This window comes from Miniopterus schreibersii (assembly GCF_964146895.1).
Source record: "Miniopterus schreibersii genome assembly, chromosome: 7".
NCBI classification, from domain to species: Eukaryota; Metazoa; Chordata; class Mammalia; order Chiroptera; family Miniopteridae; genus Miniopterus; species Miniopterus schreibersii.
The window spans coordinates 11,495,936-11,523,306 of NC_138108.1; the positions used below are offsets into that span (position 1 = coordinate 11,495,936).

Sequence of the window (27,371 nt, forward strand, 5' to 3'; positions counted from 1 at the left end):
AGAAACACACCAATTGGATGTGGTATTAACTACCAATATCCTTTATTCTTCCCAGGGCCCTCCCTGTCTCTACACGTGGAGGCAGCCCCAGTGTAAGGGAGATGACATGATGCAGGGAGTTGAGTGGGGCCTGGCCAGCATCCTCCAAGGGCCCAACCAGGAAGCAGTTCATAGCTGCTTTCTCCCACGCAGCTGGAGAGGCCAGCAGGGCCTTCTATAGGCTCAGTTCCGCAAGCTGCTTCTCTTGATGCTCCCTGGAAACAGCCTCTATGTCACTCCTCGTCTTCACTCCAGGCTGCTCCTGGCCTCCTCTCCCTGTGGACCCTAGAGATGTGAGGGCCACAGTCCTCCTCAGCTGAGCCTCCCTCCCCAAGCCCAAGGCCCTAGCACAGGCTGCAGTTGGACGGCTTCAGGCTGCGGCTTTGGGCCTGGAGCAAGGAGAGGGGAAGAAAGGGAAGACAGGGTGTGATGTCAAGGAAATGAGGGGACAGTCCTCACTTCCAAGCTCAGTGTGGGCTGGAGTCATACTGAAAACAAAAAGATAACCACCACTCCAAAACTTTCAGCCAGTTGGAAGAAACCCCCCCAAAACTCCTTACTCCCTCCCAGTGCAGGACCCCATCTCTACCCCATCCTCATACCTGCTGCCGTCGGTACTCTGCCTCACTGGCTGACAGTGCTTGTGCTAAAGCTAAGTCTTCTTCCTCCTGAGAACTGGGAGAGAGAAGCAGCTTAAGTTGGATGACAATAATATCTAAAATGTAAGCATCTGATCTGATAGGCATCACTGTGCTGTACACTTTCAATATTATCTCAATATCTATACAAGGTAGATATTAGTATGGTCCCATTTTATAGAGAAATTAAGACCATATAATGGATTAAAGAACTTGTCAAAGATCATATAGTTAGTAAGCTTAATTTGGGCCCCAAGTTCTTAACTATTATCTTGCAATAGGCTGGAGTGGTCCCACCTACCTCCTTCCAAACAGAGCTCTTGCCCACATTCTACCCTCTTTCACCAGAGAATAGGTACCTTGGGACCTGTGGTTTGGTCTCTGCCAGGGACAATTCTAGGGCTCTCTGAAGAGCCTCATCCTCACTCTGCAAAAAGAGAAACAAGACCAGTTGCCTTGGACTTTACTCTGTGTGGGTTTGCTTCTGTCCTTCCAACCTCTGCCCAACTCACCAAGCCATTCTGCAAAGCAATCACTGGAGGAGCAGTCCATGACAGAGACTGGGCTGTGGCTCTAAGGCAGACATTCAAGAGGCAGAGGTCAGAGATGTGAAGGGGGGAAAGGGGAGAGAAGAAATAGGCAGGCCTACCTGCTGGGAGAGGTAGATGAAGGAAAGGTCCGACTTGGGCTGGGGATGGTGCTTGTAGAAGAAGCCAGACCTTGTGCTCTGGAGATGGCAGCAAGTCTGTAGGGAAGAGACACTCTTGGCATGTCTCCAAGAGCAGTCAGCTTGCATGCTCCTCCCAGGCCTTTCCCAGGAAGTCAGGAGGGGAGTTTCTCCAAACACTCTGGAAAAATATGCACTGGAAAAGGAAGTTAAGACTCCCCTGGTCAAAGAGGACAGGGTTCAGGCTTCCCAGCTTGTAGTTATAAAGGCTGAGTGAGTTCCAGAAGGATGGGATGGTCCCAAAGGCAAGTAGAAGACTTGAGTGCAATTACCCTGCTAGGCTGGTTGGGTGCCCCTCCCCAGAGCAATCATGGTCCAGTGGGTGACGATGCTTGATGCAGAAGTTTTGGCCACAGCGTTCACAGGTCAGTTTCATCATTTCCCGCTGCCGGCAGCCAGAGCGTTCACACTTATTGGTGAAGATCTGAGGTGGAGTTGGGAAGGTTTGTCTCTGCTGAGATTCTGACCCCTTTTCCAACCCAATAAGAGCAGCTATTCAGGTTCCTAGGCATCCATAGGCCCAGCTGGGTCATGACTAACCCCTTCAAAGCTTACCTTACGTTTTTGCTGTGCTGGATCCGAGCGACAGTCTCGGTCAATGTGCTCCCCCACAGCGCGGTCAGGGGGCTCCCCTCTGGCCACAGGCACAGGCACATTGCAGAGTGGGCATACAGGTACTTGGATATCCTATGGTTAAGGAACAGGGCTCAGTCTGTGACCCAGCCCCACTTCAATCAAATCTCTGGTCCTGAAAGAAACTCAGACAATAACGAAGAGGAGACAGGAGGCCGAGGAATTTCGGGGATTCTCGATGCATCCTCCACCTACCCTCTATCATCCTCAGACCGCCCCCTCACCTTTTGGTAAGCAGATCCACAGTGATGCTGAGCATAGGCCACATGGTCTGCACAGAAGATGCCCGAGCAGGCGTCGCACTTGAGCGGCAGAAAATCTGCAGGGAGTATGTCACATTGCAGGTCCAGTGGGACCCTGATGTTCCGGTCAGTCAAGCCTTCCACTCAGAGGAAGGAAAACACCACCTAGTTTACAACAAACCACCCGGGGCCTAGTCCAACATCCTTAGCCACGCCCCCTTTGGCGCCGCCCCAACTCCGAGCCACGCCCCTCCGGGCATTTCCAGCCCCGGGAGCCCACCCTCCGCTTCCCCAGCAGCTCGCAGCCCCTCTCCACCCGGCCCCACCCCCTCGCGCTCCGCCCCTCACCCAAGCGCTGACAGCTCGGCTCCGAACAGTGAGCCCCGAGGTCCGGAAACTCCATGGCCCGGCCGGGCAGGGCCTACTGGGAGGAGAAGAAGCGATGCTGAGCATTTCCAGGGCTCCCGCTCCGGGTCGGGACCGCGACCCCGCGCTCGGGGAGCTCCCTGCCCCTGCCCATCCTCTTCCCCGCCCAGCCGGGCTTACCCGAGCCTCTGCGCCTCCCCGCCGGAGGACCCCACTTGTCCCCAGCAGCGCAGGGGCGCGCTGACGTCATCGCGCAGGGCGGGCCGCTCTCGCGCAGCCGCAGGGCGGCGGGGGAGCGTCCCGCGGAGCCGAGCCCCGCCCGTCGCCGCTCCGGTAGGCTGGGGACGGGGTTGGTCGTGCGCCCCGCGCAGCTCCGCGGAGGGTGGGAGGACCCTCGAGGGCGCGAGCCGGCGATGTGTTGGGAGGGTGGGCTAGGGTGGCTTGGGGTCTTGCACAAGCCGGGCCGTCGCCCGGTTCTCGCTCCATTTCATTCACGGCCACGGCTGCACTTCGCGTCCGCGAGCCGTGGCCCGTGTTTCCCTGAGGTACAGATTTCTCTCCAGAGCTGCAGACCTTCCTTCAGGCTTAGCCTTGAGGCCCCTTCTGTGACTCCCCTGCCCATCCCCAGTCTGAGCGAAGGCCCGGCTGTGATCTCCCTGGCTCCATCCTAGCGCCCACGTCGTCTTATTGTGATCAGCCGTTCACACACATAAATAGACTGGGAAGTCAGGAAGCACGGCTCCCTTTTCCGGCTTAGGTCCCTAGCACCCAGCGCAGTGCCTAGAACTGTGTGGCTTAAGTGTGAATGTGACTGTGAATGACCTCCAGAGCTGGTTTTAAATGCAGATTCATGGGCCCTGGAGCTTCTGATTGAGTATGAAGCACCCAAGCCCTTTGAAAAACGCGAGCCTTGAATATTCTGAGTGCTTATTACATATTTCAGGAAGGAAGCGTGAGAGTCCCTGGACTGATGTCCTGCTTTTCCCCAGGGAGCTTCCAGCTTCAGCACATTTTGCTGCACACAAGCCTCTCTGGCCTCTCATGCCTGGGGATGGCCGCACTCTATCTTCCCTTAAGTTTGACCATGGAACAAATAAACAAGCTTAGAATTGAGCAGTTTCTCCAAAGTGGAGGGATAACCCAGGCCACAATTGGAAATGAGGAGACTGACACTCTTCCCATTCTTCGCTCTCTCTCCCCCTCCAACTTTTGGCTCTGTTTCCCTCTGTGTTTGCTTCTTCCATTCTCACAGCTCTAAGGCCAGTGGACATTAAAAACATTTTTCCTGGTTCCTCAAGCAGAAGGCCTGGTCTCAGCTCTGACCGTGCCCTATTGCCTTGACTTGGATCACCTGCCAAGCCCTGACCTGTGGCCCTATGGCCAGGTATGTGGGCCATGCCTGAGTCTCATGTTTGGAGGAAGGGAGGTAGCTCCACCTAAAATGAAACTCACCCAGCTGGCTTAGACAATCCTTCCAAAAAATCCAAGAGAATCCATTCAACTAATTTCTTTCTTCATTCAACAATATATTGAGTGTCCGCCCACGTGCCTGTCACTGGATGATACATTCAGAGAAAAAAGACATACAGCAGTACATTTCAGGTATCCCATTCTGGGCTTGACAAGTGTTATTCAAGCCAAAACCTGAGGGGTGAGTAGATTTTGGCTATGCAAAGCCCAAGAGAGAAAGGAATGGGGTGGAAGGAGATGGTATTCCAGGCAGAGAAAACAGCAGGGACAAACATCTGAAGATAAAAGATAATAAGATCCTTTAAATGAGCTTTTAAAAAGCTTGGGGCACCTCAATCTTATGGTATATGAGGCAGGTTAGAAGGGGAAATGAAGCTGGAGAGCTAGCAGAGGCCATATCACCTCAGGTAGTGGACACTATGCTAGTATTGAGAATTTTAACATAAATATAATGAGAAACTATAAAAAAACATTAAGCAGGGAGTGACATGATCAGATTTGTATTTGGGGAAAGTCACTCTGGCTTCAGAGTGGAGAGGAGATTGTAGGAAGTATGAGATTGGCAGAAGGGAGACCAGGTAGGAGGCTGTTGCTGTAATTCAGGCAAGAAATGATGATGGCCTGAATCAGAATGGGGACAATGCTTAGAATTAATGAGAGCTCAGTAGAGAGGTTATATATGGGATAGATTTTTAAAAACAAGTAACTTTCAAGTGTGTCACTGTAAGAATAAAATGGAAAAAATAAATTCTATTTCCAGAGTAATCACAAAGTACACATGGTCCCTGATTTATGATGATTCGACAATTTTTCAGCTTTACAATAAAGCAAAAGCCATACACAATCAACAGAAACTGGATAGTCTAAGCTAGGCATTTTTGACTTAATGATATTTTCAACTTACGGTGGCTTTATAACCCCATTGTAAGTTGAGGGGCATCTGTATTCAGAACAATTTTTTAAGAGAAAAATCCCAACTTTGTCTGCAAGAAACACTTTGACCTACTTCTATGCAAAAATTCAACCAAGCATTCAGTTAGTATATGGAACACCTTTGACCAGTCCTTCAGGGAAATTTTGGCAGCTGCTTCCTTTAATCTATCCTCGTGTCCTGAGGTAGTCTCTGAGTGGCTATATTTCTGTCCCTGCCAAAGATGATTGGTCTGGGAGTGGTCATCTGACATATTGGGCATCAAAGTTTGTGTTTCCCTAAAAGCATAATCTGAGACAAAGATTTGGATGCAAGGAATTCACAGAGGTAATCCTAGCCAGAGGAGGGAGGAAGGAAAACCAATAGAGTGTTATTGAGCTGGTTACCACTGTGGTAATAGGAACTCAGTTCCACTGGGAATCCTAGGTGCAATCATATGGAAGGTACCTCAGAATTGTCCCTCTAAGGGTCAGGAGGCTGGACTGACTTCTGTCTTCTATAAATTGGGAGTTACTGTTTGGGGTGGTAACTCCCCCATGCCCACCTCGCATAGCCAACCTGCACCTATGTGCAAGCTAACTGAGCTGCAGAAGCTTTGAGGAAAGCCCCAGGACAGAAATGCTGAGGCTAGGCTTTGATATGAGAAGCCATCAGAGCTCAGAGGAATTAGCTGAAGAGTAGAAATAGGCCAAGAAGAGGTGGCACAGAGCATCAAAAACACTTGCTATATTTAGCCAATCAGATTATTTCCTGGGAGTTTGAAATCGAGGCCAAGAGATGAGTGGTTATAATACCATTGGGTCTGTAACATATAAGCTATGGGATGGCCATCTACCCTACTGCCATACTGTCATATTGACTGAGGGACAGGAAGAGATTGTTATCTGCAATAGTCCGATTGATGGGACACAGTGAGTACCATAAAAACAGATTGATGTTGTAGTTCACACACATGGATTTAAGTTATATCATTACCTGACTCTTGCCTCCTCCCCAAATCTACAATCCCCGACAACACAGTGGTTAACTGGCATTACTTCATTGGTTTCACTTTGTCTCTTTTAAGATAGTTATAAGTCATCCCATTAGATTGAGGATACTGTATTTCTCAAAACTTTGTCAGACTCTCTGGTCACAACCTGAAGTCAAGCTAATGACATGCAGGAGGCTTGATCCAGGTGTGCACCTAAGGGCCATCTGCCTCGAGGATTCAGCTTTTGGCCTAGGCCCTTTAGAAAGACAATTTTTGAAGAGCTTGTCATTTGTGAATTACAAGACTCTGTATCTGTTAAATCCAGCATTAGTTCTGTTAGATTTAAAATTATGAAATTGCTAATATTTGACTTTTTAACTTAAAAGAGCAATTTTGTATGGTTTAATCTAATCTAAGCAGCACATGCTACAGTCAAGAATTATTTTCCTGACCTATCTAATCCTCAGCCTGCTGGGTTTTGGAACTCAGACATGACAGCAGTCAATGTCTGAAAGTATGGTTTAAAGTCCACATACCTTAAATCAGATGTGCCAAATTTCTATGCACCTTAGTCCTTCCAACTTCCACCATTTCCTACTAACCATGTATAAAAAGAAGGTATTAGGTAGGATATAGATTAAGCTGTCATAACAGGAACTCAAAATGACAGTGGCATAAACAAGAAAACAGTTTAATTTTTTGCTTCCGTAATAATCCAGGGCTGGTATGACAGCACCTGTCAGGGCCCTCCTGTTTTGTTGCCTTTGTCCTTGTGGTCCTAAATGAGTCTTTGTCCCAGGTAGCAGAATAGAGGGGAAGAAAATGTTATACCCCTGCTATTTAAGGGCATGACCCTTAATTTGCGTACATCGCTTTTCACCACATCTTAACAACCACCACTTAGTCACATGATCATAACGAGTTCTAGGGAAGCTGGGAAATTAGTTCTTAGCTGAGTGACCAGGTGCCCAGGTAAAATTTTAATTGTCATGTCAGTGAAGGAAAACAGATATTTGGGAGACAATATCACAAAGGGAAATAAAGAATGGTTTTTATAATATTTGGACCATCCTGAGCTTGGTAGGAGGGTCACTTGGTCACACAGCAGCCATAATTGCATAAGGCATGTCCCTTAGCTTATGGGGTTTGAGGAGGAGAACAGGATTGAGCACCACTCGGTCAATCTCATGTTGTAGCTCACTCTGGGTTGTCTCCTCAACAGCCATTCCCCAGCTCCCTCCTTTACAACAAAACCCTGATTTTAATCACTTTTCCAAATAATTGTGTTTTGCATGGAGTCCTTTGCAGCAGCCAGATGAGTCTTAAATGGTCTTCCGTGTTTTTCAAACTTCAAACATTACATTAGAAATTACATTTTATAATTCAGGGCACACACAGGCGCACACACACACACAGGCACAAAGCTGATATTTGACCTTATTATGTTTGCTATACTCTGATATTCTATTCTATTTCATTTTTTAAAAATGCTGATTGTTATACACTACACTATTTTCACCCCACCATCCCACTATTAATAGGTTGCAACCTTTAGTTTGAAAAAAAACCACAACTGCTCAAGACCAATTAAACTGCCCTCATCCCCCTTGGTTAAAGCATGTAAAACAATTTGTATCTAAAAGAAAAATTTATCCTAAACTTTAAAAAGGACAAATGATGGTGATTCTTTTTTAGATACAATGCTAGAGTTTTTCTAATATGCCTAGTGACCTTCATCTGATATTCTCGGGAATGTAATTGTCGTCACAGTATATTTGACTAACAGTTCACTGCTGATACAAGCACAGAGTTTACAGTTCTGTACCATTAACCTGTAGAAATTGATAAAGCATTGTTCTTGTACAGCCTTGAAGAAACATTAACCCCAAAGGCATTATTTTTAGCCCTGTAGAATGTTCGTCCGGTTTGTATCTAACCTAGTAATTCTTTTCATCTATTGCAAGAACACTCAAAGAACCATTTTTTTTGGTATTCTTTACCAGTTCCCTTATTAGATTTAAATAGGACCTTTATATGTTCATACTGTTTATTTTGATGAGAAGTTATTTCTGCCCTGGACGTTATCTGTGACATCCAGCACTCAGGCAGTCATTTGGTGCCACACGTGGAGCCAAGCAGAGAGGACAAACCAACGTGCTAAAGATGGCAGAGAAGAAAGCAGGAAAAGACCCAGGGTCACTGCTCAATAACCAGCCCTGGACACCACATCTGGTCTCACGCCATGTAAGAGAGTAAATGTCCTCGCTGGCAATGTTTTCTGCATTTTTTAGCCCAAAGCTTCCTTTGTCATATACCTGTTATGGCAACTTATCTTAATAAAAATGAGCATTTGACCCACCCAGCTGGAACTTTTTGCTGGTGTGTTTTCCACATGTGGTGGTGGCTGTCATGGAAGCAATGAAGTGATCGCTGAGCATCCCAGTCAACTTTATTTATTTTATTTATTTATTTTTTTAATATATCTTTATTGATTTCAGAGAGAGGAAGGGAGAGGGAGAGAGAGAGATAGAAACATCAATGATGAGAGAGTCATTGATCTGCTGCAGCCCCAACTGGGGCATGTGCCCTGACCGGGAATCGAACCCCAATCGCCTGGATCCTAGGCCGATGCTCAACCGCTGAGCCATGCCCGGCTGGGCTCCCCAGTCAACTTTAAAGACCCTTCCCTCACAGCTCTGGAAAGACTCCTCGTATAATATATTCTGTGCACTGTTTTGTTTACTTGTTTTTAATTTTAAATTACTTCCTGGGCTTTATAAATGATTTTGTTTTGTTTTAATATATAACTGTTTGATTTTAAATAATTCTTTTCATGTTAAACTATAATCATTTGGTTTCAAGAATTTTATTTATTTATTTATTTATTTATTTATTTATTTATTTATTTATTTTCTCTCTACATTCACCAGTGGCTTTAGAATTGTAGGCTTCCCATTTGGGGAACCTTGCTTGAAGCAAACTACCAAAGATAAACACTATCTCTCTCCCCACACTCCCACATCACAAATGCTCAGATAACTAAAGTCTTAGAGAATCCTAAAAAGAAGGTCTTTGGAGCTCTTTCTTGAGCATGAGCCAGAATGTTTTAACTGCTATAACCGACTTAACTCAGAGACCCCAGAGACCACAAGAGAAAGTAAAGCCCTCACAGTCTCTGTTTTCTCAGGCAGACTTTTCCTGACTTATAGGTTAGAGTCTAGATTAAGCTGTTTGTGCTGATCAACAGCCAAGGGGCTTTAAAGATTTAAAATGGGTGATAAATTGACCAAGTACAGCCTCCAATACATAGTTTGGATGTGGGTTCCTTGCTTGCTGTGTAAAGGAGTAGAGGAGAACACTGAGAGAAATCCAATCGCATTTTCCACAAGCTGTGTCAGAAGATATCAATTAACAATGGAGCATTGCTTAGTCTCTTTCCTTGTAGACCAACACAGCATACGCAGATCTTCTCAGCATCTTTCTGCTTCAGCTGTGGGTAACAGCTGCAGCCTCCCACTGGAAAAGGGGAAACTGGCTTCTATACAAATTACAGTAGACCCCCTTATTCATGGGGCATACGTTTCAAGACCCCCAGTGGATGCCTGAAACTGTGGATAGTACCAAACCCTATATATACTGTTTTTTTCCTATACATACCTATGATAAAGTTCAATTTATAAATTTGGCACAGTAAGAGATTAACAATAACTAATAATAAAATAGAACAATTATAACAATAAACTGTAATCAGAGTTATGCACATGTGGCATTATTAAGTAAAATAAGGGTGAGTCCACAATCGCTGTAATACATAATCCTGTGATGGCCGAGGGGGTTACTAAGTGATTAGCGGTTGGGAGTGTATTCAGGATGGACACGCTGGACAAAGGCAGGATTTATGCTCTGGGTGGGGTGGAAGGGGATGGCATGAGGTTTCATCACGCTACTCCGAACAGCACGCAATTATAAACTGTTTATTTCTGGAGTTTCCATGTAATGTTCTTGAACTGCTGTTGACCGTGGTTAACGGAAGCTGAAGAAAATGAAACCATGGATAAAGGGACACTACTGTAGCAGGCATAGTCAGAGCCAGCACCTCTTTTTCAGCACCAACAGGTTTAAAGCAGAGTAAGTCAAAGTGAGGATGTCAGCAGGGATGTCTCCCGCCCAGTCCGTCTCATTGGTTTAATGGAATCGGTTAATGCTTTGCATCCTCACTAGGCTCTCAGATAATCAGCACAGACAGAAACAGAAAGAAAAATGGTTTTTGTTAACTGTCCCGTCTTGCTTTTACTCCTGTGTTAGCTTATTTAATCCCCCATGAAAACCTTTTGAAGTAGCTATTGTGTATTCCCATTTTGCAGAGAAAAAAACTGAGATTGAGCCTGGCTGGTGTGGCTCAATGGTTGAGCATTGACCTATGAACCAGGAGGTCATGGTTTGATTCCTGGTCAGGGCACACGCCCCCATTGCAGGCTCGATCCCCAGCCAGGGGTATGCAGGAGGCAGCCGATCAATGATTGTCTTTCATCACTGATGTTTATCTCTCTCTCTCCCTTCCTCTCTGAAATCAATAAAAATATATTTTAAAAAAACACAAAAAACCCCTGAGATTGAGATGGGATAACCCCTTGCTTATGGAGATGGGATCTGGACCCAGATTTTTGTGTTGCTTTAAGTCCCATGTTTTTTCATTATACAGTATCGCCTCCCCAAATCTGTAACTCTTTAAACAACTGAAAAGAGGATTATTAAGTGGTGGTTTCTTAGAGTGTTTGTGGAAAATTCCAAATCTCTCCACAGGTTATCAATACAGGCATACCTCAGAGATATCATGCAATAAATCGAGTTGTACTCTTTTCGTTGGTGGAGGGACTTGCCTTCAATTTTTAAAACAAAACAAAACAAAAACAAAAACATCTATGAAGCACAATAAAGCATAGAGCAATTAAACGAGGTGTGCCTGCAATCAAACACCCTATTAGTGCAAGGTATTTAAATATCTAAGTAAGATGAACAGGTTGGGGAAGCTCTTGGATTATAACTGGCTTTAGAACCCAGGAGACTTGTAGATCCGCATGGCCCTGACCACCCTGAGGTCAGCCTCATTCTCAGGTATGTGATATACAATATTTGTGACAATACTCAGTTACTTGTCCTCAAGTGCCCTCTCCTGTGAATTCTACTTCAGATGACTTTACAGGGTACACAGTGATTTCATATATGCTTGATAGAATCCACTAAGTATTTTGTCAGATCTTTCACGGGCCCTGGGCATAGAGAAGGGGAATAATTCCTGTTCTCTACCCCTAAGTATTCAAGGTCTAGTAGTAAAAGCACATAAACAAATACTTCAGATTGAAAAGTGCCCTAATACAGAGGCTTTCACACTTATCTAACCTGACCCATAGTAAGAAATATATCTTACATTTCATCCCAATAAATATATAAAATAAATGCTATTTAAGGTCTACGAAATTGATCTCATGGCCCACTAATTCATGACCCCCAGTTTGAAAACCACACTCTAATAGATGTAAGGCTATGGGAACACAGAAGCAGAAGGCAGTAACGCTGAGGAGTGAGGTTGGGAGGACAGCAGGGGTTCTCCAGGAAGACAAGATGCCAAAGGTATTCCAGCCCCGGAAAGGGCCTGGGAAGGCCAGTGCAAATGTTACAGAGCCCCTCACAAGCAGGGCACAGAGGAGACAGTGCACAAGAGGCTAGGAGGGTGGAAAGGGGGCTCTCTGTTAAATATGGTTTATTGAGCACACATTTTATGTTTGTTCTCTTCTCAAACTCCAGTAAAATAACAGTAAAGAAAGAGCACACAGGAAGGAAGAATACATGGAGATAGGACAAAAATACTTTGGAAGATGGGAAGCTTAAGGAAGAGAAATGACTGGGGATCTGAGAAAGCGGGAGCCTAAGTGCTAACCGAGGAACAAGCCAGTTTGGACTGCAGAGCCTTGGAAAGGCTCAGGCTGGGAAGCAACAAGGACCTCTGAAAACAGAAGGGTGAATTTAAAATCTGTATGAGGACCAGTTAGATTCCCAGATGCCCCCCTCTAATCTAGGCAGCCAGGTGACTGGCCCTCTCCCGCCCCAACACAAGGCAGGAGGTGCACTCTCTAGAGAGAGTGAAACCAATCACCAGACACAACTGAAGATGGAGAGGAGAAACCATCATCTCTTATTTGATAACTTTGAGGAGATCTTTTTGAGCAAATGTTTTTGTTTCTTTAGGTGGATGTGATTTTTTTCTTTTAATTTCTAGTAAGCTCTAGTTTTGGTTTCAAATGGAAAATTTCTGATTTATATTTATCTTAATTTCATGAAATAGATTGAGGTTTTTATGCAGGGAACCTATATTAATTTTAATGTTGTCCTGTTCCCAATTCTACTTGTTTGAAGTATCTTTGAACTGGAAAAATTATTCCTGTAATAAAAGTTTGTTTTTTCCATTGACGTTTTCCCCTTTTTTGAAGTCTGTGGAATGCAATGATGCTTTTTAGACAAATAAACCTTTGTGTGTTGAAAATTTTAATGCAGTTATACTCCATTTATAAATGGTTCAGAATTCAGATTTCTTTTTCTAATGTTGAAAGAACAGTTTTAACTCAACTAAAATTCTACTTTGGTACTTTAAAATATGAGGATATGTGGGAATACTAAAATACAGTAAAACAGCCCTGGCTGGTGTGGTTCAGTGGTTGAGTGTCGACCTATGAACCAGGAGGTCACAGTTCGATTTCGGGTCAGGGCACATGCCGGGGTTTCGGGCTCCATCCCCTGTAGGGGGCATGCAGGAGGCAGCTGATCAGTGACTCTCTCTCATCATTGTTTTTTTCTCCCTCTCCCTTCCTCTCTCTGAAATCAATAAAAACATTTAAAAAAAATACAATAAAGCAGTACTGTAATCACAGCCAGCTGTGTAACTTTGGACAAGACATTTTGCTTCACTAAGTCTCAATTTCCTCATCTGTAAAACGGGGTGGGGGAATAAGTTCCTACATCAAAGAATGGTGGTAAAGATTACATAAAAGGATACATGTAAAGCACTTAAAAGACAAGCGAAGTGTTTGTTTCCAAGCAGAGGGTTAGGGATGTGCGTGTGTAGAGCAGGGTCAGGGAGGGCAGCACAGCTGAACAGAGAGAAAGACAAGCTGTTTGGGGTTGAATGCTGTAGTGTAAAGAACAAGACAGGGCAGGGGCACACCTCAGGCTTCTTAAGCATGTCAGGGAGCTTGGATGACATCTCGTAGGAGGAAAGCCTTTGATTAATATGAAGTAGCAGAAAGGTCATTAAATCAGTATGTTAAAATAATGTCGCCATTTTGCTGGGCGTGAATTTTGGTGGAGGACAGGAGTGTGGGCTGGGAAACTGTTGCAGTGAGCCAGCTGAGAGAGGAAGAGGGTGTGCATCAGGGCTGTCATGGAGGTGACAGAATCAAGAAATAACTTGGACATCAAACTAGCAACTGGCGATGAACTTGGTGTGGAATGAGGAAGAAGTTGGCCTTTACAGCTGGTGGTGCTGGAGGCAAGATGGCAAATACAGAAAAAGCCTATGTGTTTAGGAGAGGCGCTGGTGGTGGCGGTGGCGAAGTGCACAGTGGAAAAAGGTTATGTCCAGTTTGGGGTATGCCGAGTAGAAGGTACCCGTTAAACCTTCAAGTGGAGATGCCTAATAGGAAGCTCTGGGAAAGGAGCTAAGATAGTCATTAGCATATGAGTGGAAACTAAGCGGGTGAACAGGTGAAATTGCCAAGGCAGAGTGCAAAGAAAAGGGAGCCAGCGACAGACCCAATGAAAAAAACATTTAAGGGAACAGGTGGAGCAAGTCCAAGATTTTAGTTGGACTAGTTGGGACACTAAAAGCAAAACAACATGGTGATATGCCGTCCTCCCATGATGGAGTGAACAATTCTTAGGATCTCTGTCTTGATCTTATATACTTACAAAGGTCATTTAAATCTACTGTTTAGCAATATTTCTTGACCAGAAAAATAAATTATGCCTAGCACTATTATTAATCAATCTCTTCTCAAAGATTTAATTTCTGCCCTCTTAAGTCCTACAGATAACCCTTCAAAGTTTGAAGGCAGCTAATGTGACTCAACTCAGGTCTCTTCTTGGCTTAAACATTTTCAGTTCTTTCAACATAGTTCCCTCATGACAATTTTCAGCCTTCGCCTCTGGAATCTCCTCTTGGGAACACTGCAATTTGTCAACTTGTCCACAAGCGTAGCAAGCCATCCTCTGGCAGTATTCTAATTTGTGCACAGTGCACCATGGGTATTATCCTCTTTGCTTGGGAAAGTATATTTCCAGTAATGTAGCTGAAAATTGTTTTCTGAGCAGCCATATTACACTGTTGGCTGTTTGAATGTATAGTTAAGTGCACTGCTCACAATGTAAACATATAACCAACTCTCCTTCCCCCAGCCTGTACTTCAACTGGTTTTTGTTTAGCCTAATTGTAGGTTTCACATTTTTGCTCATTTTTCTTTCACTCATGTGACAAGCTTTCTTCTTGTCCCTTTCATCTAAGGGCAGGAAATGGCCTGGACAACTGATAACAAAAAAAAAATTGTAGACAAACACGTAGCAACCATCAGACGAGGGTGAATGTCAGGAATTGACCCTCATGGAACTCCAAACCTATGGTCAGTTTTGATCCAACTACAGGCTTCTGATACTGTCTTCAAATTTCAAGTTTAATAATAAAATGGACTAAAGGTGGGGTACATGGAAGCCAGTGTCTTTCTGATCAGATAATTCTTTGCCTGTTTGTTGATTAGAAATGTTTTTCCATTTTCTTCTGAAATTTCTAGATGATGAAAAGCTTATGTTCCTTCAGTGGAAGTGGACAGGGCCTCAATCATCCCTGATTTCTCTCAGACAAATGTAAAATGGAATGAAAAACATTTTCAAAGCTTAGGGGATGTGTGGCATATAAATGAACCTGAGTCAGGTAGGATTGCCACTTGGTACCTCCAGCTGAAGGCTGGGGATGTGCTCACAAAGGAGGCCATCTGCTTAGTTCTGGGCTTTCTCTAATGTTCTTCCCCGAAGAGCAAGGATAGCTACATCCATTCTTTGTGAAGCTGAGGTATTAGATTGGCTCTCTAGTTTCCATGTCCTTGAGCATCTCTCCATTTGTGCCCTATTAATGAATAGGGGGCTTCCTGTTCCAGTGTGATTGCTGGAGCGAGATTGCCTGGGTTTGGCTCCTGGATCCACTATTTACTAGGACTATAACATTCTGGAATGTTAGCCTGTCTGTAAAATGCAGCAAGTAACAGTATGTATCTCAGGACTGAGGGGAAAAAATGAGTTAATAAGTAACAATCATTTTTAGGAGTGTGAAGCACATATTACCCATTCAATTAGTGGTAGATACTATTTCCTTAGTGTTCTTTGGCCTGAAATCAATTTTGATACAGATACAGGTCCTGCTTGTTTGGTCCCCCCAGTAAAGATAAATCAGGGTTGAGCCAGTTAGTTATTAGCATGTAGATGGGTAAAAACTTTTTAAGAAGACAGTGTTAAGGCTCTAGGAAACAGTGGAAAACAAGTTATGGTCCCCAAGTTCTATTGATTGGGAAGACGAGGCAATTTCCTCCTGAATACACTTTATTCAATCATGCTAAATCTCACTGAACACATGACACTGCCAGGGAAGATGGCTAGGGCTTCTGGCCTTGTTTTGCTCCAGGTAAATTACCAGGAACAAGATTGGGGACAAGGAAGTAAGGGGTTAGGATGGGACAGAGCAGTGTGGCAAGCAGTTCACAGTAAGGCAGGCAGGCAACAGCAGTTCTAGCCAATTAACATTTTATTTTTCCACTCAACACCTGCACAGATGTTTCTGTTCACTTCCTGACCTAGTAGGGGGTCCCACCACACTTGAAGTACCCATGGCCCAGCCGAGCAGGTCCCCTTATCTTCCCGGGGACAGTAAGAAAGTCCCTCCTCCCATCCAACAAGACAAGAGCTCCTGCTCACAAACACAGTGCTGGTACACGTGTTGTTGGATCCCTGCTCTGCTGTATCATGAAAAGCCGGGATGAACTAGGCCAAGGGTGCAGTGGAGGTTCCACGGGCTACAGTGACCTAAGTGCTCAACTACTGGCCTGACCTACCACCCCGGATTTAGTCTGTACCTCCCAGACAGGAGCCTCCTTAAAGTTTAGCCAGGGAAGGAGGAGCTGGCAGAGTGGGGACTGAGCTGCTAAGGACAGGACACAGCAAGGAAATAAAGCAGAGAGGAGCACAGGACAGGAGAGAAAAATGATAAAGTGCCTAAACTAAACAACCAAGTGGGACATGAGGACAGACCGGCACAGGTCCCTGAGGATAGGAGGAAAAAGAAAAGCACAGACCACCAGGGTTTAGGGCAGAGTGGAATGAGAATAGAGATGAGGCAGGGAGGCAAGTGCAGGCTATGGGAAGAACTTCCCTAGCCCTATTCACATCCACTAACCCAAATGTAAAATTATTTACAAACTTAAAACCAATCCCAGGCACTGTAGCAGGCCCAGGACAGCAGGCAGGCAGGTAGGCAGAGGGTGGACTAGCTACCATCTAACAGCCAGCTTCCCTCCTAGAGTACTGCCCCTCCTAGAGTAGTAGGGAAAGGAGGAAACAGTGACACCCATAGCCAGGAAGCCTTACTGTGCCTGCAATTCCTTCCATGGCTCACGGCTCTGCCATGGCCTTAGCCTCTTGGTCAGACTGTAGCAGAGAGAGGGTGTTGGGCCCTAGGGGTGGAGGAGGTGGAGCATCAGGGGGCTCTGGGGATGTCTCCGGCCCCAACCCCAGCTCTGCATTCAGCTGTTCCAGCTCCCCCTGATCCAGCAACTCAAAGTCCTCAGAGGTGAGTGCCTCTTCTTCCTCAGGGGCAGGCAGGGGCTGGGGAGAGTCGTGGGGAAGGGGTGGGAGCACTGAGACGGAAGGGACCGGGTCACTTTCGGCAAGGCAAAGTAGGGGTGACAGGGTGCTCGAGGGAGTGGTGGGGTCACCACTCACTGCCTCTGGGCTCAGTGTCTCCACTGGTCCTCCAGGGGAGAGCTTCACTTCATCTGTGGGAGAGCCTGCCCCATTGAAGTGCGTGTTCACAAAATGGAGGGGGGATGAGAGCCGAAGCAAGGTTTCCTTGGCCGCCACAGCTTCCTCCTCCTCCTCCTCCTCCTCCAAGTCCAGGTCTTGCCTTGAGAGGACCTCAGGGGGGGCCAGCAGGTCTTCGGGAGGGGCCAGCTCTGTCTCCTCTCCCTCCCCCAGCTCCCGGCTCAGGGCTTCCTCTGGCTCACTTGGCAGGCTCTGCTGGTCCAAATCTGTGCAGAAAACAAAGGATCAGGAATGGGTCTGCTGTTCTGAGTGGCCACAATAGGCTAATATGTTCAAGAATGCGAAGTCAGGACATGGAATGCTGGGCTAGGCCTTAGGTGTTAAAGTCTCTTGGGATCTTGCAGCAGAATTAGAGGGTCAGTTCCCCAAAGAAAACAGTTATGGGGCAACAATCAGAGAGTATGGTCAGTATCTCAGAACAGGGAACAGGAAGACCGGGAAGGGCAAAGGGTTTCCCATACCTTCCGAGACATCAGTCAGTTGTGGAGTTGTGGCCCGGGATACTGAGAAGCCGCCACTCTCCAAGATAGATGCCTCCTCATCTGACAGTTCTGAGTCTGTAATGGCCAAAGCCAGTGCTGTTTTCTTCACATCCACCTGCAGGAGAACCAGGATGAACACAATAGATGAGGGGATAAGAGAACCAATTTTCTAGGAGCAGCCCATCACCAACTTCCACCCCTCGAGGTGTCTGCTCTAAAGCAGAGACTCCCCCCAGCCTTCTACTTGACACCCCATCTCCCTTGGACCTCACCACTGGGGAGAAGCCAGCCAGTTCTGCCTCGCTTTCGCTCTCTGTGTCTTCCAGTGGCTCATCACTTCCAGGGGGTGCGTTCTTCCCTTGCCGCTCTAGAGAAGCAAGAGCAGCAGGTACTCACCAAGCAAGGGGACAAACATGGATGGCCAAGGGACTGGAGAATATCTAAATTCCACGGTGTTTCATGAGCCATAAGCCAACTCCCTCCCCCCTGGGTTAGGAGTAAGGAGCCCCTTACTCCTCTTGTCGTGTTTGTGATGCAGGGTGTCAGCTTCTGCTTTCATACTGTAGTCCAGCTGCATGAGCAGGGGCTCTAGGCGAGTGTACATCCTCTGGATCAGCTCATGATAAACCACCAGGGGCCACAGCAGGATACTCAGCACTAGGGGATAAAGCATCCACTCAGGGCTCCCTATGCTTACTTCCTAAGGGCCCTTAGCCAACTGGATGCTAAACAGAAAGGGCTGAAGACAAGGTCCCTTCCTGAGGCTGTACCAACCTCTTCCCTCCATATCCCCTGCCCTCCTCCCCTGATGATTCTTCTACTGTTGCTAATACTATAGCATCCCTTGGGAATCGTTCTAAGTGGGTAACTGAGCAAAGAAAGAGCACAGTCCTCCCTTTAGGTCAGTCCAGGGAAAGATGACAAGGAGGGCTTTGGGAAGGGCAAAGTAGACCCTACTCACAGACAATGTAGGAAATCATAATCCCTGGAACATAGTGTCCCAGCACAGCCAACACAGCACAGCCAGAGCAGACTCGAGCACAGAACTGCAGAGGAGAGCACAGAGTCTAAGAACTTGGGCTGAGGTATGCGCCCCACTCATTTGGGTAAGAAAAGGGGAGGTGTGCCCTCTAAGAATGCAGGGATCCAGTCTAGTAAAGAGGAGGCTCAAGACCACCAGTTCAGGAAATTTGCAATAGACACCGCCGAACACCTAAAATTCAAACTGGTCTGCCTTGGCAGGAAATAGTGTCAGAACATCAGCTTATTTCCTGAGGTGAGACTGTCTCCTGGACCAGGCTACTAGCTGTGAATGTTGCCTTAAGTAGGCACCAGGTCTCTTCCTTCAGTGTCCAAACATTCCTCCCCATCCCCCACTTCCCCCCCAACAGTGCAGGGAACTGTTGTATGACATGGGCGAGGTTACCTGAGCTGGGTTCTGCCTCTTGTACTGCAGCAGCTCCTGCAGGTGAATCTGGAAGGTGAGCCAGCTCTCAGCCAGGTATCTGCACAACTCGGGCACACTCAGCAGGTGCGGCCGGGCGCCTGACCCCGCACCCTCACTGGGGAGACATGACATGACCCCTGGAGGCCTCAGATACCAGCTTCCTAGGCACTCAAATCCCTCTGAGAATGCCAATGAGTCTAAGGAAATGGATAGCCCTACCTCCCAAAGGGAGGCTGTCCTGGTCCAGGGAAGCAAAGCCCAGAGCTCCCAACCCTGTGCTCCCGAAGGAGCAGGCACTCAAACACCTACACGGGAACCTAGGACCAAGCTAATTATCAATCCATTCACTATGCTGGGGTCTGTGCCTAAGAAGCTGCAGTGTTGCCCTGCACTATGGTGACACTGGCACCAAAGCAAGACAGGATTTGGGCATTTGTCTTCAAGAGGTGGCCTGCACTCACCTGTCAGAGTGTGGCTCCTCTGGGGATGATGCTATAGAGAGAGGAGGGGGACAAGTTACTGAGTGGTAGGGGCTTTGGGAGCCATTCCCCAAGGCAGACATAGGTGCCCCTCTTCTGCAGTCCCAGAGAACTTTCTTCAGATGCCAACTGCAGGGAGCATTATGTTGTGTTTGTATGTGTCTCCTTCTTTAGGCTTTACCCTTTTCAAGCACAGGAACTACATCCTTTCACGTTTACATCCCAAGCAACTTGCACACAGCCTGGCACCTAGCTTCTTCAAAAAGTCTACTAAGTAAATACACAAATTAAAAACAAAACAGTAAGAGCTAACAGTTATATAATTCCCACCACATGTAAAGCCCTATCACAAGCACATGACATGTATTAACTCACTTACTCGACACCTCCTGATGAAGTTCTATCAGCCCCATTTAATAGATGAGGAAACTTGACCCAAACAGAGACTGAGTGGCTTTTCCAAGGTCACACACGTGGTAAAAGGCTGAGCAGACAATGGAACCCAGGCAATCTGGCTGCAGGGTCCACAATCTTAACTTCTACATTCACAGTGACACCAGTTTGGAGAAGGGAGCAATTCTCGATTTCCTACCTGGGGGAGCGGTGGTGCTGGCTGGGAGGCAGGCGGCCTGCTGTACATGACCCACCACTCAGCCCACCCAGCGGGGTCAGCCACAAAGCAAGTGCACAATGGGGCTTGCTAAATGAAAGAAGTGACACGCACCTGAGATGTCAGGGAGGAAGCGAGGCTGCCAGAGATCCAGCAGAAAATAGGCCAAAAGTGAGATGCTGAGTAGGAAGATGGGCCGGAGGGACGACGAAGACAGCAACCTTCGGGAGAGACAGGCACCTCAGCGGTGAATGGGTGACAGTGGCTCCCGCAACCATCGCAAAAGGCGGAAAAGTGCCCACTGATGCGGAGATGGGAACCTCCAGGCCTAACTCGAGACCCGAAGACAGAGGCACGGGGGAACCTAGGCGCAAACAATCTTTAAAAACCGGGGGATGGGTCATTCCCAGGGCAAGTGTCAAGCCCGGAAAGGGGAAGGTACCGGCCCGCCCGCCCCCGCTCCCCGGCGCCGCGCGGCCCCGCCCCCTTCCTCCGCGGCCGTTACCAGAAGAGGCCGTTGAGCGCGGCCGCCGTGACCAGGCTGTGCAGGGGCTTCTCCCACACCAGCAGCCGCTGCGCGGCCGCCAGCACCGCCTCCCAGCCACGGAGCCGCAGCCACAGCGTCGTGGCCAGGCGTCCCACCGCCTCGGCCGTGGCCGCCTCCTCCTCCGCCTCGCTGGTGGCCTCACCCATGCTTAGGCTCAGGCCCGCGCCCGGGCCCAGGCCGAGGCTCAGGCCCGGGCCCCCGCCCGCGCCGGTGTTACCCCCGCCACCGCCGCTCGCCATAGCCCCGCCGCAGCCGCCGCCCGAGCCCGCGAGGAGCCAGGGCTGCGCGGCCGCCGCCGCCGGGGGCGCGTCAGGCGGAAGGGGGCGCACGCCGCCGAGAGCGCCGCCGGGGCAGCAGCCGTCCAACACGTGATGGCGGAACGACGGGCCTGTCACGTGACGCGCCCTAACCGCCCAGATGGGGTGGCCCGCGCCTGCGCGCAGGGGCCACCGGTGGCTGGCTCCTACGCAGGTGTTTTAGCTCCTGGAGTCGTGACCCGGGGTCGGGTGCTGGGTGGTGTCGGTCTCCTCCTGTCTGAGGGACTGTGTCTCCGTGTTCCCCCGCCCCAGCCCGTTTTCCTCTTCCTGTGCAGGCAGGGCAGCTAGGGAGTCCGGTGCGAGGCGGGCGTTAGGGGCAGGGGAGGGGGCTTCCAGACGCCCAGTATCCCCGGTGGGATCTGCTTCTGCTCTGGCAGGGCGGCGCCGTCTCATTACTCAGCCCTCGACGTACTGGTCCACCCAGTTTCCTCCTCGCGGCGGGTAAACAAACCCTAGAGCGTGACCCAACAGACTCAAAAACAGCATCTACTCAAACAAGTTGTTTACTCCCCGTCTTTCTAAACTTTCCCGCCCCCACGTATCCGAGCTCCTGCCAATCCCCTTGCTCAAAGCAGGAGATTGTGGTGAGGAGGTGAATTTAAAAATAAAACCTCGTTTAAATGCTTTTAACTCTTTGGGGGCATGTTAACGCCATTTATTAAGGCTTACAAGTACCAGGTGCATTATAGTCCCTTGAATCACTTACTGTCCGCAATAACCCTGCAAAATACATAATTAGGTTTAAAATTCCAAACTATACTAAGAGGTATGCAGCAAAAGTTTCCCCGCTTCCTTGTTCACAGTTCACCCTCTGTTAAGTGTCTTGTGTATCCTTTCCAACTCTTTATGTATATCGCTATGTGTGTGTATATCTCCCCTTTTTAAAAAACAATTGGAAGCAACTCGCGATCCTGCATCTTTGTTTTATTCACATTAGAATCTACATTAGTACGCAAAGTCAGCCGGGTTGGTGCCTCTTCAGTGCGGCGTGGTTCCCTAGGAAATGTCCCCGTTTCTCAGATGCCGGGAGAGCACGGCGGGGCTCAGCTCTGAACTTGCCGGACGCCGAGTGGCCGGGACGTGGAGCCCAGCTGCTTCCCGGCCTTAGGGGCGGCGGGCGGCTCGGCCCAGCGCGCGGCAGGAAGTGCCGATCGCTGACTCGCCGGCGACACCCCCGCGGCTCGTAAACGCGGGACAGACGCGTGGCCCGGCGCGACTTTGGCTCGGTACGCGCTGCCTCGCCGCCAGGTTTCCCTTCGACTGCGTGAGGTAAGCGCTCGGGCCTGCGAGCCCAAGGCCGGGAGCCCCGGCCGCGGAGCCCCGCGCCCCGCCCGGGGCGGAACAGGAAGAGGCGCCCTCCCGCCCGGGCCCCGCCTGCCGCCGCCGGCGAGAGGGGAGGGGCTGCGCTGGGGAGGGCGGCGGCCGGCGGAGGGAGCCGGAGGGCAGGTGGACTGGCCGGCCGGGACGGCGCCGGAGCCCCCTTACTACTTACTCGTCCCCTTCCCACCCCCCTTCGCAGGGCGGGGGCTGGAGGCGCGATGGACCTCGCCGGGCTCCTGCTGGACGAAGAAGGCACCTTCTCCCTCACCGGCTTCCAGGACTTCTCGGTGAGGGCGCTGCCCGGTCCCTCCCCGGCCTCCCCGCACTTGGAGCCGGGACCCCGGGCGCGCCCCTCGGGGCCGAGCGGGGCCACTAGTTCGCCTGACAGTCAGCCCGGGAGTTGGGAGGCAGCCGCTCGAGCCGTGCCTCCTGGAGGCCCGGGCTGCTTGGGCCCTGGGGAACAGCTGCGAGGTACAGGACTGGGGATAGAGGTGGCCAGCCGGTGCTCTGTCTCGGACAACCGCACTCGGGGAGCCCTCAGTGGAGGAGGAGACCTCCCCCCGTGGACTGGCTGCCATTGGCAAATAATCCAGAGAACACGGGGCTGGGTGGGGCACCCGACCTACTAGCAGTGAGGCGGGCCTGCTGCCCCGCACCCCCTTCTAGCCCCAAGCCAGGATTTTAGTGATACTCTTCCCTGCCCTTTACCCTCCACCACCCTCCTGCCCTGTTTCAGTTCCTTCCAGGACACCAGAAGCTGAGTGCCAGGATCCGGAGAAGACTCTACTATGGCTGGGACTGGGAAGCTGAGTGTAGCCTGGAGGAGCTCTCCAGCCCCATGGCAGGTTAGACAATGTTGTGTGACTGGGCAAGTGAGAAGCATGAAAATGGTGTCAGCAGGCACCAAAATGACTCTAGGTGTATACACTTCATAGCTAGCTCATTGGTACTTCGTATAAGGACTGGTTTATGTACTTTTATTTTTTTTAAAATATGTTTTATATTGATTTTAGAGAGAGAGAGAGAGGAAGGGAGAGGGACAGAGAGAAACATCAACGAAAGAGAAACATTTATTTATTGCCTGCCTCCTGGGGATCGAGCTGGCAACCCTGGGCATGTGCCCTGACCAGGAATTGAACCAGCCACTTCTTAGGTGCACCGGACGATGCCCAACCAACTGAGCCACACTGGCCAGGGCCAGGATTGGGTTTATATGTAACTTTTTTTTTTTTTTTAGCCCAAATGAGTAAAAAGCATTGCTATCTTAAAAATTGGTATCATTTTTATTTTGTATACCAGAAACTCGTAATTTTCCAAGAACATCAACTATCCGTTTCCCAAGTAAACAAGGCATGTTTATTTCTCAAATGAACAAGAGTGAAAGACTTCAAGTGACTGGAAAATAAGCCTTCCTACTGGAAGGGACTGAAGTTCAAACTTGGGATGGGCTTTTTGTCTCAGTGTGGGAGAATTTGATCTCCATCTTATATGGTTCTATCTCCAAGGCCTCAGATAATATAGATCTATCTGGGTCTCCTGCTGAAAGCAGTGGGAAGTATTGTATGTTTGGGAGGCGGGGGTTGTTTGCTTACTCTGTCTTCCTTCTGCCCCTGCAGACATTGCTGTGGAATTGCTCCAGAAGGCAGCCCCCAGCCCTATTCGCCGACTCCAGAAGAAATATGTAGCCCATGTGTCCCGGTGAGCCTGGAATTGAGGGGGACAGGATGACAGTGTTTGGACCTTAGAAAGAAGGGAATGATTATCTCTAAAGAGAAGATGTAAAGACTACAGGGATGAGCATCATAAGAGTTACAAGAGCTGAAAGGCCCTTGGGTTTAATTACTGATCCTTTCCACCACCCAGGGAGGCTTGCATCTCCCCATGTGCTATGATGCTAGCTCTGGTGTACATTGAGCGGCTCCGGCACCGAAACCCGGACTACCTACAGCATGTGTCCTCTTCTGACTTGTTCCTGATCTCCATGGTAAGACTCCTCCCCTTCATTTTCCTGGCGAGCTAGGAGCCCAATGTGAGCTTTGTTGATACCACCTCTGGTTCCTGTGCAGATGGTGGCCAGTAAGTACCTCTATGATGAAGGGGAGGAGGAGGAGGTCTTCAATGATGAATGGGGAGCTGCAGGAGGTGTGGCTGTGCCCACTCTCAATGCCCTGGAGAGGGGCTTCCTGAGTGCTATGGTGAGTAGCTATTCTCTCTTGCTGTTTCCCTGGCCCATCTTATGTTCCTTTCATCCTTTGTCTTTTCTCTCCCAGCCTTCTGTTTCTTCATTTATCTTTCTGCCTGTCCTCCTTGTGTCTTTCCTTGTTAATATCTTCCCTTTCTAGCCCTCTGGACTAACTATAGCCTTTGGAGGTTCCTGGTGTGGTGAGGACAGAAGTGGAGCATCCTCACTTCCCTGTTCCCCCAGGCTCAGCAGGGTACACTCGAGTCAGAGCTTATCTTACTGGATTCTGATTATTTGCTTCCAGACTTTCTCTACTCCTAGACGCTGAGCTCTCTATGGGCATGGACCACTTGCAGGATTATTTTCTCCCTGTTCCATTAATGGAGGGTGTAATGTGAATCTAGATATGTGATGGTTAAATGAGTTAATACATAAAAGCTCTTGGAACAATATTTGGCACATAGTAAGTGCCAAGTAAGTATTACCCATAGTGGTGGTTATAGAGCTATTGCAGCTTTGGTTATTGAATGACCATGGCTCATGTCTGAGCCTGGTTTGGTGCCCTTCTCATACCCACAGGATTGGCGTCTCTACACTGACCCTCGGGAGATCTTTGAGGTGCTGAGCTGGTTAGAGAGCTGGTATGTTCTGGGAGTTGGGAAGAGGGATATAAGGGCTGGGGCCTAAGCCATAGGAGGTAGACAGAGATGAGGGTCTATGTAACTGGGGGGAGGGAGGAGACAGGAAAGAGAATTGCCCAGGACAGTAGTTCCCAAACCTGCCTGCCCTCTTTGTAATCGCTCATCTTTGGGAGGATGGGAGAAGCTTATCTAAAATACAGATCTTGGTGTCACCCTGTTTCTGGATCAACAGGCAGCCTAGGAATCTATACTGTTAACAAGTTCCCCAGTGTTCCCTGGTGGGTCCCGGGGAGAATGAGGGTGCCATTGGACCAGCTGCAGGAGAGTTGCAGATGCTCTGTCTTTTCTCCCATCCCAACAGTGTGGCTGAGCATCAGGGACGGCGACGGGGCTGGTACACCTACACAGACATGTGTGTGCTGCTGGAGCAGCCGGCCTGGCAGCTGGCCTTGGGCTCCCTCTGTCATCGGCTGGCAAAGGTGAGGAGGGGTCAGGAAAGATAGGAGGCTTGAGGGGATTGGTTTGTGGGTGGGATGATGTAAAGCAAATGCTAAAAGGCTCAGGAGACAGCTCTAACTTGAACTTATAGAGGCAAGGGGTGGGTATGTTAAAGAGAGTCAGGAGCAGGTTTTAGGGGAATGGTATTTGGCACTGACCCTTCTTTTCTCCTGCAGCTGTCTTGCCTATTAGCTATGGCATATGTGAGCAGTGTGGCCCTGGCTATGGCGTCGATGGCTGTAATACACCAGTCCTTAGGGCTGTCCTGCAGCCTCAAACCTGGCCCTCCCGACCTTGGACTGGCCTCCAGGTGCCTCTTGGAACCCTGCATACCTTCTCCTGTGCCACAGTGCCTGCCTTCTCCTGCTAATGTCTCCAGCTTCCTGGAAGATGACAAAGGGCTGCGTTCACTCTGGGGCAGTCTTCTGGCCTCACTGACCCCCCCGCCATTGCCTCCCCCAGACCCTCCTGCCCCTCCCACTCTTCTCCATAACTGTCCCCTTTGCCAGAAGCTCCAGAAAGACTCACCAACCTGTCGTGCCTGCCACCGTCCCAACCATACGGGGCCCCTAAGCCCCTGGTACCACTCCCATGGCCTGGCTCCACCCTGGCCCTGGAGCCCAATGCCTTCTCTGCTCCCACAGCCCCAGCAATGTTCCCTTTTCAGCATCATGGAGCTGGCCCGCCTCAAGTCTTTCATTTTCCCAGGCTAGGTAGGGTCCCAAGGAATGCATGAAGAGGACTTGGGAGTCCTTGATAACCTGGAGGAGCAATGCTTGATTTAGATCCTTTCTACCTCTCTGGGTCCTTGGCTGGTCCCCTGTTATTCTGGGTGAGGGAGCTTAAGGGGGGGAGGGTTAGGGGCAGAAGGACTAAAGGTCTCTCGCTCTCCTAGACCTCAGTGGCTGGCTGCTTAGCCAGGGCAGTGGTGGTGCCAAGGAAAGCTTCAGCTCAGTGACCGGGGCATGTCACAGATGGGCAGAGGAGAAGCCTTTGTCTCTTCACCTTTAGGCTCTTTTAGACTTTAGCTGTTTAGTTCCCTGCGATGTAAGGGTAAAGGTGGGAGATGGGAAATGGGAAATGTGGGGGAGGGAGGGAGGAAATGTTGATCAGGTCTGTGTGATGTCTCTGAAGCAAGGGAGCCAGGGATTGATAGGGCCAAGGGGAAAGCTGGGGAGCCCAATCCACACCTGCCCCTTGGATGTAGTCTAAAGGAGCCAGGGACTGCTGGGACCTTCAACCTTGCCCTGTTGTCTTCCGACCTTTTCTTTTTAGTACCCTGCTCCTGGGCTTCCCTCTCTTCCGGTTCCCCTCCTGGGTGTTCTCTTCACAGGCCTCTCTGGCCGCTGCTTTGTATCTGGGTTTTTCACGCTTTTGTAGAACTGAGGTTTCAATAAACAGTTTCAGTTGCATGGCCTGGACTCTTCCTTCTCTGGCAGCCTTGGAAGAACTTTCTTCCCATATTTGCCTTCTAAGCCTCCCCACTTCCTGATCCCGTCATCTTGCACTTATTCTTTCTGAGCCCATTTTAGAACTTGTCTATTGTTTGATAATCATAGGCTCCCATTTCAAACTTCCCTTCATCCCTGTTCCCAGTACCCCGGGGTCACTAGCGCTGCCCAACTTGGGTGCCATGGGGCACAGATGGCGACTGTACCATGCCTGGGGTTGATCCTGACTGTCAAAAGTTCTGAAT

General features: G+C 48.9%; 3 protein-coding genes across 10 annotated transcripts; 1 reads left to right on the forward strand and 2 right to left on the reverse strand.

Moving 5' to 3' along the window:
* Window positions 1-18: 18 nt before the first annotated feature.
* ZFAND2B (zinc finger AN1-type containing 2B) lies at window positions 19-3,365 on the reverse strand. Of its 6 annotated transcripts, none has more exons than XR_013999212.1 (10): window positions 2,826-2,920; window positions 2,628-2,703; window positions 2,262-2,356; window positions 1,960-2,091; window positions 1,677-1,828; window positions 1,327-1,525; window positions 1,190-1,250; window positions 1,037-1,104; window positions 642-714; window positions 19-428 (listed from the first exon to the last, which is right to left on the reverse strand). XR_013999212.1 is itself a non-coding variant. In XM_081143161.1 (10 exons), the coding sequence occupies exons 2-10, from the start codon at window positions 2,680-2,682 to the stop codon at window positions 384-386; spliced, it is 777 nt and encodes a 258-aa protein (XP_080999287.1). In that variant the 5' UTR covers window positions 2,683-2,703; window positions 2,826-3,365; the 3' UTR covers window positions 19-383. The 6 variants fall into 6 exon arrangements, 3 of the variants coding, with proteins under 3 accessions (XP_080999287.1, XP_080999289.1, XP_080999288.1); XR_013999213.1 differs by having other exon boundaries at window positions 19-324; window positions 1,327-1,540; XR_013999214.1 differs by having other exon boundaries at window positions 1,327-1,540.
* On the forward strand, window positions 2,919-27,087 carry CNPPD1 (cyclin Pas1/PHO80 domain containing 1). 2 transcript variants are annotated; one of them, XM_081143157.1, is made up of 10 exons: window positions 2,919-2,978; window positions 21,972-22,303; window positions 22,554-22,641; window positions 23,091-23,199; window positions 23,971-24,052; window positions 24,218-24,338; window positions 24,421-24,549; window positions 25,116-25,177; window positions 25,539-25,656; window positions 25,852-27,087. In XM_081143157.1, exons 3-10 carry the CDS (start codon window positions 22,573-22,575, stop codon window positions 26,386-26,388), a joined length of 1,227 nt encoding a protein of 408 aa, XP_080999283.1. In that variant the 5' UTR covers window positions 2,919-2,978; window positions 21,972-22,303; window positions 22,554-22,572; the 3' UTR covers window positions 26,389-27,087. The 2 variants fall into 2 exon arrangements, with proteins under 2 accessions (XP_080999283.1, XP_080999282.1); XM_081143156.1 differs by lacking the exons at window positions 2,919-2,978; window positions 21,972-22,303 and having other exon boundaries at window positions 22,446-22,641.
* RETREG2 (reticulophagy regulator family member 2) lies at window positions 15,843-21,126 on the reverse strand. Of its 2 annotated transcripts, none has more exons than XM_081143154.1 (9): window positions 20,676-21,126; window positions 20,285-20,391; window positions 19,543-19,573; window positions 19,061-19,196; window positions 18,596-18,680; window positions 18,148-18,291; window positions 17,907-18,001; window positions 17,614-17,749; window positions 15,843-17,358 (listed from the first exon to the last, which is right to left on the reverse strand). In XM_081143154.1, exons 1-9 carry the CDS (start codon window positions 20,954-20,956, stop codon window positions 16,724-16,726), a joined length of 1,650 nt encoding a protein of 549 aa, XP_080999280.1. In that variant the 5' UTR covers window positions 20,957-21,126; the 3' UTR covers window positions 15,843-16,723. The 2 variants fall into 2 exon arrangements, with proteins under 2 accessions (XP_080999280.1, XP_080999281.1); XM_081143155.1 differs by having other exon boundaries at window positions 19,061-19,108; window positions 20,676-21,058.
* Window positions 27,088-27,371: the final 284 nt, after the last annotated feature.

Excerpts from the sequence above, each read along its gene's own strand:
- RETREG2 (XM_081143154.1), bottom strand. The coding sequence starts at position 20,956 with ATGGCGAGCGGCGGTGGCGGGGGTAACACCGGCGCGGGCGGGGGCCCG. Across the intron at positions 19,197-19,542 it reads GAGGAGCCACACTCTGACAG|TGAGGGTGCGGGGTCAGGCG; the intron begins GTGAGTGCAGGC and ends ATGTCTCCCCAG. Across the intron at positions 17,750-17,906 it reads TGGCTGGCTTCTCCCCAGTG|GTGGATGTGAAGAAAACAGC; the intron begins GTGAGGTCCAAG and ends GTTCTCCTGCAG.
- CNPPD1 (XM_081143157.1), top strand. The coding sequence starts at position 22,573 with ATGGACCTCGCCGGGCTCCTGCTGGACGAAGAAGGCACCTTCTCCCTC. Across the intron at positions 24,339-24,420 it reads ACTTGTTCCTGATCTCCATG|ATGGTGGCCAGTAAGTACCT; the intron begins GTAAGACTCCTC and ends GTTCCTGTGCAG. Across the intron at positions 25,657-25,851 it reads TCTGTCATCGGCTGGCAAAG|CTGTCTTGCCTATTAGCTAT; the intron begins GTGAGGAGGGGT and ends TTTCTCCTGCAG.
- ZFAND2B (XM_081143161.1), bottom strand. The coding sequence starts at position 2,682 with ATGGAGTTTCCGGACCTCGGGGCTCACTGTTCGGAGCCGAGCTGTCAG. Across the intron at positions 1,423-1,676 it reads CACCCAACCAGCCTAGCAGG|ACTTGCTGCCATCTCCAGAG; the intron begins GTAATTGCACTC and ends TCTTCCCTACAG. Across the intron at positions 1,105-1,189 it reads TTGCTTTGCAGAATGGCTTG|AGTGAGGATGAGGCTCTTCA; the intron begins GTGAGTTGGGCA and ends CTCTTTTTGCAG.